At 51.8% G+C, this 17,798-nt stretch overlaps 5 protein-coding genes across 5 annotated transcripts; 2 read left to right on the top strand and 3 right to left on the bottom strand.

Moving 5' to 3' along the window:
• Positions 1-312: 312 nt before the first annotated feature.
• On the bottom strand, positions 313-1,522 carry PSV08DRAFT_322796 (mitochondrial 37S ribosomal protein mS42). The gene is made up of 3 exons (XM_014224451.2): positions 1,430-1,522; positions 1,207-1,372; positions 313-1,148 (listed from the first exon to the last, which is right to left on the bottom strand). The coding sequence occupies exons 1-3, from the start codon at positions 1,490-1,492 to the stop codon at positions 478-480; spliced, it is 900 nt and encodes a 299-aa protein (XP_014079926.1). The 5' UTR covers positions 1,493-1,522; the 3' UTR covers positions 313-477.
• A 545-nt stretch (positions 1,523-2,067) lies between these two features.
• Positions 2,068-3,387, top strand: PSV08DRAFT_364736 (uncharacterized protein; the record flags this gene model as incomplete). The annotated part of the gene is made up of 1 exon (XM_066093069.1): positions 2,068-3,387. One exon carries the CDS (start codon positions 2,068-2,070, stop codon positions 3,385-3,387), a length of 1,320 nt encoding a protein of 439 aa, XP_065948589.1.
• Positions 3,388-4,003: 616 nt separating this feature from the next.
• Positions 4,004-8,583, bottom strand: PSV08DRAFT_411616 (SNF2 family N-terminal domain-containing protein; the record flags this gene model as incomplete). The annotated part of the gene is made up of 2 exons (XM_014224453.1): positions 4,004-8,254; positions 8,305-8,583. The coding sequence occupies 2 exons, from the start codon at positions 8,581-8,583 to the stop codon at positions 4,004-4,006; spliced, it is 4,530 nt and encodes a 1,509-aa protein (XP_014079928.1).
• A 748-nt stretch (positions 8,584-9,331) lies between these two features.
• Positions 9,332-10,281, bottom strand: PSV08DRAFT_10898 (Fms-interacting protein-domain-containing protein). Its single transcript, XM_014224454.2, has 2 exons — positions 9,794-10,281; positions 9,332-9,742 (listed from the first exon to the last, which is right to left on the bottom strand). The coding sequence occupies exons 1-2, from the start codon at positions 10,228-10,230 to the stop codon at positions 9,460-9,462; spliced, it is 720 nt and encodes a 239-aa protein (XP_014079929.1). The 5' UTR covers positions 10,231-10,281; the 3' UTR covers positions 9,332-9,459.
• A 2,754-nt stretch (positions 10,282-13,035) lies between these two features.
• On the top strand, positions 13,036-16,370 carry PSV08DRAFT_404189 (ankyrin repeat-containing domain protein; the record flags this gene model as incomplete). The annotated part of the gene is made up of 4 exons (XM_066093673.1): positions 13,036-13,191; positions 13,244-13,385; positions 13,475-15,915; positions 15,988-16,370. The coding sequence occupies 3 exons, from the start codon at positions 13,036-13,038 to the stop codon at positions 15,913-15,915; spliced, it is 2,739 nt and encodes a 912-aa protein (XP_065948588.1). The 3' UTR covers positions 15,988-16,370.
• Between the last annotated feature and the right edge of the window lie 1,428 nt (positions 16,371-17,798).

Genomic DNA, 17,798 nt, shown 5'->3' with positions numbered 1-17,798 from the left:
TTTCTGTATGACCGGTGAAGGCCGTAGTCGTGGCTGTTCATAAGCTATAAGTCGGGTGTCTGCAGTCGTTGTACGCCAAAGGTCCGAACATGTGTGCATGCCGTATTTTCGTATTATGCGCCCTGTATAGGACTGCCAATAAGAACAGGCGGCTGGGCTGAATGCATGGCTGCATGGAGCCGACGGTAGATCGGATGACAGCCGTGTTCATGGAAGAAGGATGCGCAGGATGGGTGCTGTACGCCAAGTAAACATTCCGAGTGCTTGAGGAAGCGACTACTTACCCAGCAAAGACACGGTAAACGAACGGCTCACAAGCAAATGCTAACTTTTTTGAGGCGTCTTCCTGCATAACGCATCTAGACTACCGGATACTCTTGTCCATATTTTGTGTGCGCAATTCCCAGCCTTGCGGTATTCTGTTCCAACACATCTTATAGGTACACATATGTCTACATGCAGTATACAGAAACTCAGTTATGAACCAAAGCCGCCAAAGTCCCATTGTTGCCTGCCCTGGTTGCTTCCTGGTGATAGGGTTGTGTATTGCTGCACCATGTTCCAGTCAATCCTGTCCCACCACGCCTCAAGGAACTGCCTCTTCCCCCGAACACCGTAGTCCTGCAGCCAGACATGCTCCCAGGTGTTGACGCACAGCAGTGGCACAACATCAACGCCGCCCAACGCCTTCTTGGGCCCTTGATTTTGCATAGTTGCCGCAGCCCCGAATGCCCCAACCTTGTTCAGCGCTTGGTACGAGTCTGGGTTATGCGTGTTCAGGTCGTGCGACTGTCGTCTGTGGTGGGCGCCTGACAGTGGTGATCCGGCGAGATAGGTGGGGAGGATGCGCAGACTGCCAACGGCTAGGTCGTCCGTCTGCACCAGCCAGACGAAACCCGGCCCGAACATGGCCTCGGCGGTTGCAAGGAACGTCTCGCGCAATGTATCCATGGACGAGAAGTCCTTGTTGATCTGCATCTCAAGGTCCTTGGTCGGCCGTGACTGCAACTCCGGGTTCGTATTGAGGCCGCGGAAGAAGAAGTGGTTGTTGAAGGCCATGCTGGCGACATTGAAGGCATACGCTTTGGTCGGGTCGCGGGCGAATTCTATGACGAGCGCCTTTGGCTCTTGGTTCTCGTACCCTTGGCCTACATTTGCGATATCAGTCTCGGATGGCGCCTCGAATCGCAATGGCAGATGGCATACCGTCAGTCATGGTGTTCAATTCGTCAATCATGTGTTGCTGATAGTCGGTATAGGCCGTCTTGAAGCCTTGCGGCGTGAGCAACCGTGGAATGCCCTTTTTCTCGATTTCCACATGGTTGTCCAGCGCAGGAACAGTATATTTGTTACGGGCGAGTGATGGTATTCTCTATTCAGCGTCAGTCTCCCCCTCCACCGTCACTGACACCGCCAGGGCCAAACATACCCTCCAAGCCCCAGCCGCAGACTGGATGGCACCCGGCCGCCGGGCCAAACACCGTGCAATCATGATATGCGTGGATTAATCGGGCGAGCGATCGAATTGTCAGGCCCAAGTCGTTCATCCAAGCTCATCTTTTTCCCCGAGCCTGGCGGGCTTCGCGCTAGCCCCACCCGGCCAATCACGACGCGCCCTCGCCACGACTGCCCAAAACTTCCAAACCGCAAGCGCCCGCATTCCGTTTCACCCACTCAACTGCTGGCGAGCGCAGAGCCACACGACCCCAGGAGCCGCCTGCCATTGCCAACCATGCTAGTAAGGCTGTACAGCTGTCTTGCCAGCCATACATTGCATGCTGTCCACTCGGCGCCTCGACTGCTCTATTTGCAGAACATGGCTTGACCGCTCGCCAGCGTCACCTGCGGCTCTTGGGTCGTTGATTTTTTGCTGGTAAATATATTCAAGGTAAAGCGGGTCTGTCGTTTGTCTGTCCCATATGTTTCGCACATCGCTCTTTGCCATCTGTTTCTCTACTTGTCGCTTTCACAGTCGCTTTGTTTCGTTTCGAGTCACGTTATCGAGCGTCGCCGGTCCGACCTCTTCACTATAATACCCTCGACTATATTTTTCCCATCACTACTACAATGGCTCCAATCACATCTTCTCCAAGGCTATCACGCTTATCCGTCCTATGCCTCTTCATTTTCTTCATCACAGCCACACAAGCATCCGCTCTCTTCGTACGCCAAGCAGAGACATGTGGAGGCAACGCAGAGCTCCAACAATGCGGAGGTGACTTTCCGTCTTCCTTTTGCTGCCCCAAGTCTTCTACTTGCATGAATCTTAACAGTGGCTCTGTCAAGTCTGTCATTTGCTGTCCAGCTGGCTCGGACTGCTCTTACATCCAACCCACCACCTGCGATGTCACCCAGCTCAATGCTACCCTGCATCCAGAAAACCAGATGCACCTCTCCGAGACTGATGGTATTGAGCTACCAAAGTGCGGTGATAATTGCTGCTCTCTCGGATATACATGTCAAGGCAACATGTGTGCCAAAGACACCTCCCCTACACCGTCTCCATCCAGCCCCTCTACTGCAACACCCTCACCCTCACCCTCATCCACTTCCCCTGCCTCTGCATCTCAAACCTCAGACTGCCCAGCCTCTGCCCCAGTCGAAACAGGATCCTCGTTCGACGGGCGTTCATTTGCTGCAGGCTTCTTCCCTGGCCTCGTCATCGGTGCCCTGAGCACGCTCGCTCTCCTCTGGGTCATCAAGAAGCGCCGTGAATCGCAATCCAAAGAGCGATACTCTGGTGACTTTGGGCATGTAGCACGTCAAATCAGCGACCCCATCTACGACCCCCAGCTTGCTGCACGTACAGATTTCATGCGGAGGGGAAGTCGCTCAGCGGCCTCTTCTCCAAACTCAGCCGATAGGATCGCGCAGGGCATGAAGGAATCCAACAACACTGTCGTTCATGGCTTCACTCCCAGGATCAAAAGCATGTGGGAGCGTACCCCCAAGCTAAACTTTGGCTTCGGTTTACCTGCAAACCCGGCACCTCCTGCTGTTCGGGCGGGAAATCCTTATAACGATCCTTACCAAACACCCCCGCCAAAACCTAAACGCATTCATTCGGCGCGTCGCACGAGTTCGAGGCGTACCAGCGCTATACCGCCTCACGTTCAACCCCAACATCAACAGGGCCGTTCAGGTGCTTTGCGAGTCGACAGTTCCGAAACTATCGATGTGCTGATGCCAACGACGGGAAGTGGATACCCCATGAATCACAACAACGACTCGGGCTTTTTGCAACCCCCGCAGGCACCTGGCATGCGAGGCGCAAACCGCTATACAACGGATTCTGCCCACACGACTTTTACCAAGTTGATGGAGCGGGCGGGGTTTGACGAGGAACCAATGCAGGCAGTCAGAGACTGGAAGACTCCTCGAGTTTAGTATTGATTCCTTCACTCTCTCTTTCTCTCAGACTTTGTCTTCCGAAAAAACACCCCCTTCTTTTTCACGTACATAAATTCTTTTTTTTCCTCCCGACACTCCTTACTCATTTCCAGCACCGGCGTTTTCTCAAAAGGACTTTCCTTTCACACATACCCACACAGAGGGCATCGCTGTTCTTTGCATATCTTCGGCGTTTAGCATCATCCGGCTCATGAGGCTTTTGTGTTTTTTTTTGTTTGTCACTATTACTGCATTGATTTTTCTTTTTTTCTATGATACCACTATGAATCTGGCAGGCCCCTTTTATTACGATTCTGAGTTTTGCTAGAGATTGATGAGATTTTATTGAGTACCGAATATCAACATCTACACTCACTTCTTTGTTCTCCTTGATGCTTTGATACGTCTACAGTGTCTTTTTTTTTCTCGCACTCATCTCACTACGCAAGATCGTGGTTCAATGTCGTAATTGCATCTTGAAATTGTTTTCCAAATGTCATATATCTAGCAAACTATACCAGGGCCTTACTGCTAAATCACTGTCAGAAAAGGAAGAAAACCTTGTGGATCTCTCTTCCTTGAACTCAGCACTCCATCTCCACCATGACCCCCACTACACATCCACCATAACCTCATCCTCACCCGTAATCCTTGCCTCCGCAGCCCCCGCCCTCAACTCCCTATCCACCACCCTCTCCACCTCCGTCCTAACCACCTCCTCACTGCCACTCCGCCTCTTCTTCCCAAACAAACAATGCCAAAGATCATGCTCAGGCACCACCTCGCCATCCCCCTTCTTCCTAAGCAACTTACTCAAAGACGCATTTTCCAACTCCGCCGAATTCGCCTTTTCAAGCGCCTGTTCCCCGAGACCTTCCACACCATGCTCCCCTCCTTTTGCCTTGCCGTTATCCCGGCGAGAAGAAGAAGACATATGCTCCAACCTCCTCTTAACACTAATCTCGTAAATCGCCTCTTCCACCGTGCCCGCCACTAGATACATAAACACCGTGGTCCCCCTCATCTGGCCAATCCGATGCACGCGACTAATCGCCTGCAGCTCAATCGCCGCATTAATCAGGGGCTCACACAGAAAAACGTACGTAGCATTCACCAGCGTCAGCCCCGAAGAGTCCGACTTTGCGTCTAGCAACAAGCAATCGACACTCGGATCCGACTTGAAGCGCTGAATGCCGTCGCGGTCAGCGGTGCTGGTAGCGCTGATTTTCCATTTTCTGAATGCGTCGCGGAGGACGAGAAAGAAGTCGCTGAATTGGGAGAAGAGGATGGATTTTGCGCCTGGGTCGTTGGCGCGGAGCCAGAGGAGGTGGCGGGCGAGCATGTCGATTTTTGTGCCGTAGGAGCCGGTGAGGGAGATTGTGCGGATTTCGCGCATGGTGGTGTTGCTGATGGAAGAGTAGATGGAGGGGGAGGAGGGTCCCGAGGGTAAAGTGGAGGAGGAGGAGTAGGAAGACGAAGAAGAGGTTGCTTGTGTTGGGGGGTTGAGACTTGTGGATGTCGTCTCTTCTTGCGCCTTGATTTCAGAAGGCTTGAAGCTAATATCCTTGAAGTCGGAGGAGCTAAGCTTTTGCTTACAGGTGGGACAGCTGCGGTGAGTGCGCCACCATTGGTTTATGCACTCTTTGCAGTATTTGTGACCGCAAGCTGTCAGGAGGCCGATTTCGATGTCTTCTCGGCAGATGATGCATTCAGCGGTGACTTCTTTCTGGTTCTCACTTCGGAGGTGCTTCAGGTAAGTGCACTTTGTTTTGAAACCAGCTGCGCTGTCCTTCTTCTGTGCTCGCAGGGCTTCTGTCTTGTTGAAAGCGCGGGCATCAAAAGTCGCGTCGAGGTCTTCCTTATACTTGGCAACCGTGTCAGAAATGTGTTGGAATTGTCGGTAGTACTCTAGGCGCTGATTCATAGTAGTTCGAAACATTTCTTGCTCTTTCTCCAACTCGGTGATGGCCTTTGCTTGATCCGTAGCGATAGCTTGTACCTTCTTGAATTGCTCCTGAAGTATGGTCAGTTCCGAAGCGGCGCGTACGTCGCCAGCTTCTGCCTTCCATTGCACGCTGTTAATCAGTGAGCGGATGCCCGATATCACCCCCTTCAAGGATCCAGCTTTCAACATGCTTTTCAGCCTACGCCTCACATTTGCAGTCTCGACAACCAGCTCAGGCGCATGTCCGCGATCTGCTCCAGGCTCTTTATTCAGGGCTTGCTTCTCAGCAGCCTTCATTTCATGTTCGATGAGAGCATCTTGAAGGCCGTGCACAGCTGCGTGACGGTCGGCGACCAGTGTGCGCAGAGCCATGATGTAAACGTAGAGTTCATCCTGAATTTTTAATGACTCATCATACTCTTCGCCAGTGGTCTCTTGATCGTCATCATCGTCCATCAAACGTGTCAAGAGGATGTCGACAATCTTCGAGCGCCATATTTGTATTTGCTCCGTTTGTGCATTCAGAAAGTCGCTGATGTTGTCTATCGTGTCAAGGATCCTCCGCGCTTCAATGCCGCCTAGATCTGGAAGGTCACTGATCTTTGCTATATTATGAAAAGGCTTCTTCGCGTTGATCCTTTCCATCTGCTCCTTGGCTCTAGTCTTTGATTCTCTCAAAAGCTCACGTCGGATTACTCTAGCTGCTTCATAGTAAGCAGTTTCAGATCTGTCTTTTTCGTGCCAATCTTCTGAGCCCGGCTCTGTTTGTAACGGGTCTTCTTTGATTTGGTGGAATGCTGTAGCAGTAAAGAACTGTGAAGCATGCTCAAGCTCCAAGAATGATCGCAGTGACCTGCGTAGGACGGGAATGCGGCCCATCTTCTCGACATTTTCCTCGTCATCCTCGTCAACATCGGGAAGACTGGCTGTAGACGTCCGACCCAGCTTTTCTTGCTCCGCCGCTAATTCGGCTCTGCATAATGCAATGTATGATTGCGCCTCTAATCGTGCAGCACTATAGTATGGAAGTGCAGATTTTGCTCTGTTGGCGAAATCTCCAGCATACGCTTGGATGTGACCTTGTTTGAGCAGGCAAAGAATCATCTCACGGGCTTCGGCTTTCCATTTGCTGTCATTCTGTTCTATCATGATCTCGAGAACTTCATGCACAGTACGTAAAGCACCATGCCTTGTGCCCAATGCTTTCCGGTTCTTGCGTCCCACGTTCGCATGGAGACATGTCTGGCGTAGCCTGACAAGCCACTCTCGCATTCGTTCAATCTTTTCCGCATCATCTAGTTGACGACCTTCTTCCAATGGCAAACCCTCGGGCGTGAGCCAACAAGCATCACACATTTGGCGCATCATCTCATCGTAGTGCTGCTCCTCGATAGTAGTAAACGGAATAGTAATGACAATGCGTTTCTGCGGCGGCAGCTGCAGCTCATCTCGAACTTTGTCTTTAGTATTCCGTACCGTAATCTCATGGAAAATGTCCTTGAAGGAAGTCTTGTCGAAATGACCCCAAACGGCTTTGCTGTCCGCGTAAGCATCGCAACGAAGGAATACCAGAAGACCCCGCAAATCCTGAACATCCCTGCGCAGAGGAGTCCCAGAGACGGCCCAAGCATTGCAACGTGGTATCATTCGAGCTACTCTGGCGGCCTGACTAACTCCAGTCTCCACCATTTGAGCTTCATCAAGGCAAACCCTCCACCAAGATATACCCATGAGCGGGCTGCTTCGGCGCTCACGACGATTAGTTTGCCGAGAACTACGATCCGGAGGAGGAATCGCAAAATAAATTTCTCGAGAGAGAACCTGATATGTGGTTACGACTACATCGTGTTGCATTAAATGCTCAACCGTGGCTGTCATATGGCGATCTTTGCGTGCTGACGCCGGCGGGATCCCTGTGTAATGACAGACCTTGAGCTCGGGTGCGTGTACATGCATTTCGCTTATCCATTGCTCCAGAATGGAGGGCGGGGCGATGATCAATGTCGCTCCAGAAGGTTTCACATGGGCCCCTGTATATGCGTCATAGACGTTGCCTTGAGAGATTTCTCGCTTGTGGTGCGACATGAGCGCAATCAGTTCGACTGTCTTGCCCAGGCCCATCTCCTCCGCGAGTATCCCGCCTCTCAATGACCTCAACATATCCGCTGTGGCCTCGGATAGATGAGTTATTATAGTGCCCCGGAGCTGGCTCACATAGCACAATCGCCCTGTCGCATCCTGTTTTGGCCTGAACGATGTTGGCGGTGAAGTATTGACCAAAGGTTCGAGCGCACCCGATGGAGAGAAAGTGACTCCTTCTCGTCGGAGAAGCCAATCCACTGTCCGTTGCTGAAATGGCAACAGCTTCGTCTCGGTCAATGCCTGCTCAATGCGGGGTGAAACCTTGAGATCCCGCGGTGGTACATGGACAGAGTTGTAGAAATCAGACAGAGTCCATGTGTTGTTGTCCTGCGGAACGGCATCCCTCATGTAGGTAGAGAGCAGCGTAAGATCCTCTTTTGCGTAGTGACCGCGAATAGTCTCATCTTCAACAACTGATATGCCCAGCATCCAGCGTATTTCAACTTCCAACTTGTATGCGACTCGTTCAGATACGGACCGACGCAGGAGACAGCGACAAAAGGCGGCCCTAGGTCCAGACCTGGATAACTTCCCGTGTCGCGTGTTAGCGAGCGTGGCAGCGTTCCGAAGATGGGGTAGTATCGAATCTAGCAGAGAGGCGGGGGCTGTGACAACCATTTCCACTCCCGTGTTCCCGACCACGTTGAAGACCTCCATATGGAGAACCGACTGCGAGGGATCTTTTCGAACCTTTTCCAATGCAAGTGCTATGGGTTCTTGCGACTCGGCCGAAACGTGTGTCATGTCTTCATCCTCGTGCGATGTAGCAGGCATATTCTGCAACTCAAATAAGTCTAGTACCATGGAAACGAAGTATATGTACCCACCAAATCCAGAGATATTTTAACCAGAACAACGCTTTTCTCATCGCTGAAATCTTGTGGTGGTTTTGCGGGGGCAGCATCTTCATGGCCAAGTTTGCGCCGCTTCTTAGGTGGCTCTTCATCTCTGCGCGATTCGAATACAGGAAATAACGAGTGTATGGTACGGATACAACTTAAGGTATCTGTGGCGGAAGATGGCAATTTCTCTCCCTTCTTCCGAGCGTTGGCGGGCACATAGGAACTTGCGCTCAAAACACGCGCGCTTCCCTGGAACGAAGACATCAGAGCAGAGGTAGAGGTGGACGGGGTGAGGGGCGGCGTAACACGGACAAGGTGAACGCGGAGGTGTGATCGCATGTCCGCAGATCCTCGACGCGCTAAGATAAGTGATAGGAGACCAGGGGTCCGCCCCACTCAGGCTTCAGGTACATAGTGCTTTGCTCCACCTGTCTTTCGTCTTACCTTTGTATTCCTTCCACTTGTGAGTAAAGTAATAGATGTGAACTGATATCCGTTTGCGGGGTAACTGAAGAAAAAGAAACCAAAACTTGCAACAGGGGGATCACAGAAGTTGCGTCATTATACCAGAAATACACAAATGTTTGTTGGACGGGAATTATTTGTATTTGTGCTGAAAAGCCATACGGCTCAAGAAGTTTAAGCAATATCCTTGCATAATAACATACACTTGAACAAGTCAGGCTGCATTTACAATGTAGCAGAACTTCCTTTCTTGCGCAGCTGGTAATTGTCCTGCTTGCGCCTGACGGTCACTACCATTCCAACGCGTAATCTCAAAACAGGCGTAAAATCCATGTTGCCGGCGAGTAAGCGGTGGGTAAGGTATTTGAACGGATCGTGATGAAGATATCCGCTAGCACCTTCCACACGTCTGACACGCATGCACTAACTCCACAAGTTGGTCTACCAACCAGGGTTTGTGTCGGCCCTCCTTCGAGAGCCTCAAGGCAGCAGTGCTCCGCAATATGAAGGATTTGATGGTGATCCGTATTGCGAGGCTTGTTGTAAGGACCGGGGTTGCTGCGTCGGCCATCCTTTTTGATGTGTGTTCCTCGAGAGGATTCCATATAAATGGGCGAAGACACATGAAGAACCAATAGGTGTGTATCATGTTTCCAGAAGCCCAGCGGTATTAGTCTACTCTATTGACAGCACTTTCTTGATCGGTTCTGCAGCCTCGATAAACTTCTCAACCATCGTATCAAGCTTGGTCAGATCATCCTTGCCCTTTTTGACCTCGGCAATAAGCTTCTGCTTCTGCTTGAGCTTCTCCTGCCGGCGCTCTTCCAGCTTAAGGCGGACTTGGTGTTCGTGCTCGATGCGCGCCGTCATGAGGTCGTGTTCGGTGGATTCCTGGTGTTCGGGGAATTCTTCGAGGAATTCTTCGAGGGGAATGAGGGGTAATTTCATGTATTTGTGACTGCGCGCCCGTTAGTATGCAAATAACGCAACGAGTCAGAAAGGAACATACTCATAGTTTTCAGCGGCAGAGATCTCTGAGCGCAGCGACTGCTCCTCATACTTCAAGTTGTGTAGACCCAGAATGAGCGCATCGTTGACAGCCCTGTCGTCTGATGTTTTGGCTTTCTCTTCGCGCACCTTGAGTATACTCTGCCTATAGAGAGTCTTGATGATGGACAGTTGCGCGCGGATGTACTTTTCCCTCCTTTCAATCTCGCGCATCGCTTTTTTCTCATTGTCAAGGTCCTCGCGCGATTCCGCCTTGGAGCTTTTGGGGTGAGCGAGCTGGAAGTCTACCAGTTCGTTGATGAGCTTCTTGAGATTTTGCACTTCCTGGTAGAGACGCGCATTGTGCGGCGTCTTTACAAGGTCGGCCATGTTGAAAGTGGTCAGATCCGCCGGCATGGCCTCACCGGGTCCTGGGAGCGAGACTTGTTGGTCGGTCATGGCGGATTCCCTAGCCGGTGGTTGCCGCGTCGACTTGTGGCCTGTTATTGGACTTGGGAGGCACAGTGAGCTTGCACTTGCATTGCGCGCCTGTCGAGACCGTGCGTCCTTGTTCCATCAGCACGTGACCAGGCGTCACTACCGTGTTGTCCCCCTGCACAGTGGCGACTTTTCCACTTTCCCTTTGTAATCCATCTCGATCTCCCCCTGGCGCCATCATGAACGCTTGTTGTGCATTTCAAGCCTCCAACACGCCACCACTAGCCCCCTTGCAACACTGCAAACGAATGGAACGAACTAGACTGCTCCAGGCAAACATTCACATTGCCCATCAGGCCACACTGGCTGCGGCACTGCTGATAACACGGCTTGACCCAGTCAAAGTCGAACTCAAACGCCGTATCTGCTTTCGCTTATCGATCAAGGGATCTGTCGTGTTCGCATTGCGCCCACGATGCGCCAATCCGGAACGCTGGAGAGCACTGATCATGTGTTCTGTCTGTGCAAGGGCAAAGGCGCATGTCCAATTTGCTGCCCGAAGGCCCATTTTGCTTTTCGCTCTACCAGATGTTTATTCAGAGGGCTAAGACCTTCTGCCAGACATTGATTGCAGCCACTTGAACATTGGTACGATTACTTGCTTAGTCTTCCGGCCCACGGCTATGGTACCAACACAAGCCTCGGGCCATAACGCAATGGCGCATGTGGATTAAAGCGCGGGAACAGCCCAGCACACCGGTTTGACATTCCGGTATTATCATGGACATACTACATACTTGCGTACTTATGCTTACTCGAGTGAGATTCTCTATGCCAATGTGAATACAACCCTCCTTGAGCCCCGACTCCGCTCTTGGCTCCTTGCATACACACCTCCTTGTCCAAGATAGCGCCGGTTTGATCGGCGTAAGTACAGGCTTGCCATGTGGACTCGCCTCCTGTGCGTTGATTACTATTTCCTTCAGGGGAAAGGACCTCGCGCCCGCTACGGGCAAACGAAAAATCACAGGCACAGCGCAGGCTTGAACAGCGATAAACGGCCGAGTGCTCAAGAACAGCTTAGGCTCCTCTATCTTCCCGAAGGCCATCCCTGGCCGTCCAGTAGCGGGCCTAAGGCCAGTGCTGAGTGGCGCTCTAGCGTGTGCTTTGGGCAATTGAAACACACAAGGCTTGGAGGATATCGCGGAGGATTTGCAGGCCTGGAGGATCCAATTTAACTCTGTTTTTAGGAGAGACCCTGTCACGTCAAGACCGCAACGTCCATTTTCGAGGCCCCGGCAACTATTATCCAAGCAAAGTGGAACCGACGAGCTCAGATATCCTAATCAGCCCTCGGCAAAAGATAGCTGTGCGCCTCGCTACCTAACTATAGGCTGCTTGCTTCAGTTTCAACTTTTGCTCCGCATTGCCGAAACCTTGCCACAATCTAGCGCTAATTGTTTTACGTGTCGACCAAAGTGTATCGTGACGATGCAAAACCCTTTGGGACAAGCTGGCTAGACCTTCAGTCTTTTCGACAGCGCTGATGCTAAGGTCCACTTCACAGTAGTAGTCTTGATACTTATTTGAAAATGCCGGGCGAATGCTGTGAGCGCGGCAATCAAGCCGCCGCCCCAGCTGCTCTCGGCGGCTACAATGACAGATCTTGATCAGTGTGCCGCGCAACCACACCTGACTCGACAGCAAGGGATGGTGAAGCAAATGCCATAGCCGTACTAGGCACCCCTACCCGACCATTACGTCGCCGTACTCGGCAAATCATGTATGCGTAGGATTTTTTATCCGATTCCGAGCCAAGCATAACAAAACGGTGCACATTGTGCTGCAGCCTCGGTTTCCTCCGGCTCCGCACTGCGTTGGACTAGGGACTGTACGAACGCATGAACGACACCAGCCACCATGACAATCGCATTCCTAGGTTGTGGCCTATGTTTAAATTACTTTTTTCCATCCTAACGCCGGTGCCCCATCTTTGGGAGATTGAGGGCATGCATACACAGCGGCTGGCTGATTGATATCATTACCTCGGACCTGTGTCGATGACGTTGAAGAATTGCACAACCCGTCATGATTTGAACAACGAGTAATGCTGAGATGGCCTTGCAGACACCAATCCCCAAGTTGCGTTATCACCTTCTAGTTCAGCACACACATGCAAGTGGTAGCACAAGACGCATGCTAAGCGCAGATCAAGCTCGCGACAGAGATCAGCCCAAAGATGCCCGCCTGGCGTTAGTGCCCAGCGCCAATACTGAGAAGAACATTGTCCCGACTTGTGATATTAGCACCAGCTAGAACAGCCCTAGAACGGAGTCGAGTGGTACTCTAGGACTGGCATACAAGCGCGGTGCTTGGTAGGATGGGGCAGGGTACGCAAAAACAGAAAATTGTCTCTTCGACCCATCGGACCAAGTCCCTAGTTTCCCCTCACGGGCGTGCACTTTCACGTGGCATGGCACCTGTCATACCCAGGGCATCCCTGGACGGGTTGGAAACTCGCCCAGCAGATAGTGGGCTTGGGACCGGAGCAGGCGAGGGTTAAACCTTATTTCAGGCCTCTCGAACGTCCACTACAAGTTTCGGAGCTAGAGCAATACGCGCGATTCGTTAGTATGCGGGTGTTTGACTCGGCGCCCATACAGGCTAGGCAAGCGAATGGGCTGGCTTACCGTGGTACCTGTTGTTGCTTGGAGACGGGCTCGAGTCTGGGCCGTCCAGTGGTGGACTGTAAAGATGCCTCATTGACCCGCCTGTTGGCTTGCGTTCTTCTTTTCTCCAGTTCTCGTTCGTTTTTTCATCTTCGTTATGGCTCCAGCAAAAGAAACATCGCTTGACCTGTGCAAGCGTGTCAATGTACAGGGCAATACCATTGCGATTCGTATGCTTGAATACCTGAGCACTGCAAAGGTCCCTCTACAAGGCTTCGAGCAACTGTCAAGAGAGTTTGTCGAACTGTGCCAGGTACGACTCTACTACTGATCTCTCTTACAATGAAGCTCACAGTGATGATCAGGTATTATGGTCTATTGAGTCGGGTATTGCAGAGACCAACAAGGCACGCAATGGGCTCCCCGTTGAAATTACCCAGGAGCTTGACAGACGTGTCCGTCAGGTTGGCGAGGAGTTTGCCGTTCTCGCTCAGATGGTCAACAAATGTAAGTTTCAGTGACAAGTTGCATGGCGCCTGCCTGGGTTTCTGGCCCAGATACGTGTGAATGCGATAGCGCTAACAAACATATTACAGTTGTTGACAAAGAAAACCACAAAGGCGGGTTTGGCATGAAGTTTCGAATGATGTTCGCCGATACCGATGTTGAGAAAATGCGTCACACACTATCGCGGAGTCGTGACTCCTTAAAAGTCAGCTCCGCCATGTTTCGATGGACAATCGGTGAAGCCAAAGCAGACGCCTCAATGGGAATCGGCTATGCGGGACTGATAGCTGCATTGGAGCGTCTCAACCCAAGCAAATCAGCATCCCTCCCGCCTGTACATCCTGCCCCAACCTCAAATCTCCCGCCAACACCGCCAAAAGCCAGCAGCCATCATGGAGACCGAGACCCACCAATGATGCCTGCTGCCGGTCGCATGGACAGGCCGTCCCTGAACGAACTTCGTCACGACGAAGGCTTCTCTTATCACAGCAACCGTTCGATTTCTCGGCCAGATGAGAGTGAGCTAGCGCCAGGTATGGTCGATCTCCACAAGAACTGGCGAGCACCACCAAGTGCCCGCTCGAGCGAATCAGCCAGAGAAACGATTTATCACCCGAATGGCCGCTATCAAGATGACCCGGTTTATGAAGAAGTGGTTTCGTCATACTCGGGTCTTTCGCCCATTGAGGAGAAGCTACGTTCTCTCAGCGTCGGTGAGCGCTACGAAGATCACCACTCCGCAATGAAGGTCGATTCCCTCGTGGCTTCTCAAAACTGGGGCCCACGTCAGAGTGGAGGCTCAAAGAATGTTGGCGGCAAGGCAGCATTGTTCAATGCTGTTGAGCAGAGGAGACACCGAGTGCTCGAACAATTGCTTGAAGGCGGCGCCAAAGCAGAACCACATGTCGAATCTGCCATGATTCGGGTTGCTGTACACAATCAAGATGTAGAGACTGTTGTACTACTTCTGCGATACGGTGCGGATGCCAATGGCTTCGACCGTGAAGGCGTTACACCCTTATTCGCTGCTACCCGTGGCCAGTGCATCGAGTGCGCCAAAGTACTGCTGAAGCATGGTGCTGACCCAAATCTGTCGGCGGGTCCTGACTCCGAATCACCTTTATCAGCGGCTGCATCCCAGAATTATCTCGACTTCGTCCAGCTGTTCCTCGCTAACGGCGGCGATATCGGGTTTGTCATGGAAAACGGCTCCACCGCGCTCATCTCAGCAATGAACAAGACAACATCACCAAAGTGTGTGGAAGTAATGCTGAGCGCAAAAGGTGATCCTAACGCGAAGAACGGAGAGGGTACAACTCCCTTGTTCCAGGCCATCCAAGCGAACCGCATAGATTTGATGACGGTACTGCTTGACCACGGTGCAAACCCCAATCTCCCCGGTCCCAAGCACCCTCTGTGGCCATCGACGTACAAGCCAAAGGCCCTGCAGCTTCTGCTCCAGCGCGGTGCCGACCACAAGAAGACGCCTGGTGTCATGGAATTGGCCTCTAGTTTGAAGAAGCTTGAATCCATCAAGATCCTCATGGAAGCTGGCGTGTCGCCCAACGTACGGAAAGACAACGTCTACACACCACTTTGCTCAGCCATCCGCGATAACAGCCCCGAGATTGTTACCTATCTGCTCGAACACGGTGCAGACCCCAACTTCAATGCGGCAGAATATCCCGCTTTCAAGTGTATCACTCACAAGCGCACACAGTTTCTCCCGCAGCTAGTAGCAGCTGGTGCGGATCTCAACAAACCGAAGGGCATCATTGAGACTGCTGTAAAGTTTGACGATAAAGATGCGATGATCTACCTTCTTGATCATGGTGTCAGCCCCAATGACCGAACACCAGAGGGTTGCACAGCGCTCACTACCGCCATCCGGGAAAACAGGGGTGAGCTCGTCGACATTCTGCTTCAACGGGGAGCAGATCCCGCCATTCGAGGCGAAGACTGGCCCCTCTGCATGGCCGTCAAACGCCCCGAAATTCTTAAGAAGCTTCTTGCCGCGACACCGAACCCCCGTGCCTTCCGCGGTGTAGTAGAAATGGCCGTAGTTGCTAACCAGCTGGAAAGTATCAAGCTCCTCCTTGACGCCGGCGTCAGTGTTGAGGACAAGAACTGCGGTGTCTTCTCCCCCCTTACTACTGCCATTCGTGAGGAACGCAAGGTCATCGTCCGCTACCTCCTCGATGTTGCCAACGCCGATCCCAATGCTCCAGGCGAGCACCTACCCATAGTTAAAGCCCTCCGCCGCTACAGCGGTGATACGGAAATTATCCAAATGCTACTCACCCGCGGCGCCGATATCAACAAAATGCACCGAGGTTGGAACGCCATCCTGCAAGCTGTTGAGAATGGTGATGCCGAGATTCTGAAACTTCTTCTCGACATGGGCGGGCCTCCCGATCTACAGGCCCTTGATGAGTCTGGCCGTGCTGTGATCGACATCGTTACAGAGCGCGGTTGGGAAGAGGGTCTCGGGCTGCTTTTTCCCAACGCGGGCGGGCGGGCCAAGCAGTAGGTAATTCCCCCTCCAGTGCGTTACCCTTTCCTCTCTTGCCATGCAGAACAGATAGGCTAACAACAGCCGCAGCAACAAGAGTTTCTCTATCAGCGATTGGAAGTGGATGAGTGCAGAGTTGGAACGAGAGTTACACAGTCACAGGTATGATGATTATGATGATGTGGCAGATGATTGCAGTCAGGCCTCGAGTATGCTTTTACATGTATGATTCTTCTATCTTGCGCTTAATATCTTTGCTCTATGTTTGGCTGCTCATCTTTTTTGGTCACGATTTTGTACAAGCGGAATGGGAATTGCAGAAGGGATAATTTTCTTGTTGCATCACGGAGTTGGACACATATACCACAAGCTCACTGGAGCCAAACCATTTCCTTTGTTAATCTAAGTAATTCTACTTTTTACCTATTCATCGCACCATATCAGCCAACATTACTCGTTTTCATTCTCAAACACGAGAACTAACTCGTACCTACGTCAAGAATCACCCTGGCAATCGGCCCTATAAAACTTGTAATGCAGGGTGTATCGCGCCATAGACCAAAAGTCGTGCAACCCGCGGCCACTTATCCGCCCTGCCGCATCTCACCGCAGCTTTACGGGATCCCGTGCCGTACGTAGAGCAGGCGGGCAAAAACAAAAGTAAATAGGCCCATGGGCCCGAACCAATCCCCCTACGCTGACCCAACCCAAACCACGATACAAGCAAACACCCCGAACATGGCCCACACCCCCCTTAGCTTGCACAAAAGCAGATACCCAGAAATGGGGGAGTACAGTAGTGGTAACAACTAACCCCCCACTTTTCCCATATCTACCCAAACTCTAAACCCATCGTGTACTAAGAACCCCATTACATGCATGCACTACGCACGCAAGCACAACGTCAAAAAAAGGAAGCAAGCGCAAACCCACCCGCCTTACCACCCCTTCCCCCCTCTCCCTGTCAGCAGCAACCCGCCCCTCGTATTCCAAGGTCAACTATGTCTCGCAACGCAGCCAACCAGTAAATGAACAAACCTCCCAAAAATGTCCCACCCTGTGTAATCTCGCATCAACACACGATTCAGCTCTGCACGCGTCGCCCTTGCAAAACCTGCTCCGTTTTGTGGCGCCCCTCATGTGCTCCATGCAATTACCTATCGCCGCATTACTATCTCCACCTTGGCCTTTCTGACCTCTCACCTGGCCCTTTTTTGACCTCCACCTTTTGCTTGCCTGGGCTCGTGAGCAAGCGAAGCTTGCGAGCTCAGCCGCAGCACCCTAGTCCTTACCCCAAACAAAACCCCTCAGACGCACATGCAGCCTGTTCGCCCCCCTCCCCCCCTTCTAATGCTAACAAACCCAACACACACACACACACACACACACACACCCGACAAAAAAATCCGCACGTGAGACTGACTAGCCCCGAACTTTAAATCTCGCAACCAAAGAGGAGGGGCAAGGGGGGGGGGAGGATCCGAAAGTAAATCGACAAAGATTGTCCTTACAACTAGTTAGACTTTTGCATGGTTCGAAAAAGGTTTCGCGACGTGCGAAGCAAGGAGCGTTTTCGATGGAGCATAAACGTAAATGAACCAACGTGGAAAGTGGGGGGTGGGGATGTAGGGGAGTTTTTTTTGACGTTAATGCATGCACTATGCAGCGGCTTTAAAACTCCGATCTTTTTGATTTCCTTTCACAAAACGGGGTTTGTTTGTTAGGCGTGCTGCTTTTGTGTAGCTTTACGCGCGTAAGGGCAGGGAAAGAAAAGGATGTGATTACTGGACTTGGACGCGAGTGTTGGGTGCAGTGTGATGTGCTCGTTGATGCTAAATGACTAAGTTTTAAATTGTTTTTCTTGGTTCGGGGGCAAGGGTAGGTGCTTATGCATTCTCTCC

Source organism: Bipolaris maydis (assembly GCF_028858645.1).
Source record: "Bipolaris maydis strain C4 unplaced genomic scaffold PSV08scaffold_12, whole genome shotgun sequence".
In the NCBI taxonomy this organism is placed as follows: domain Eukaryota; kingdom Fungi; phylum Ascomycota; class Dothideomycetes; order Pleosporales; family Pleosporaceae; genus Bipolaris; species Bipolaris maydis.
This window is presented reverse-complemented; position numbering and strand designations above follow the sequence as displayed.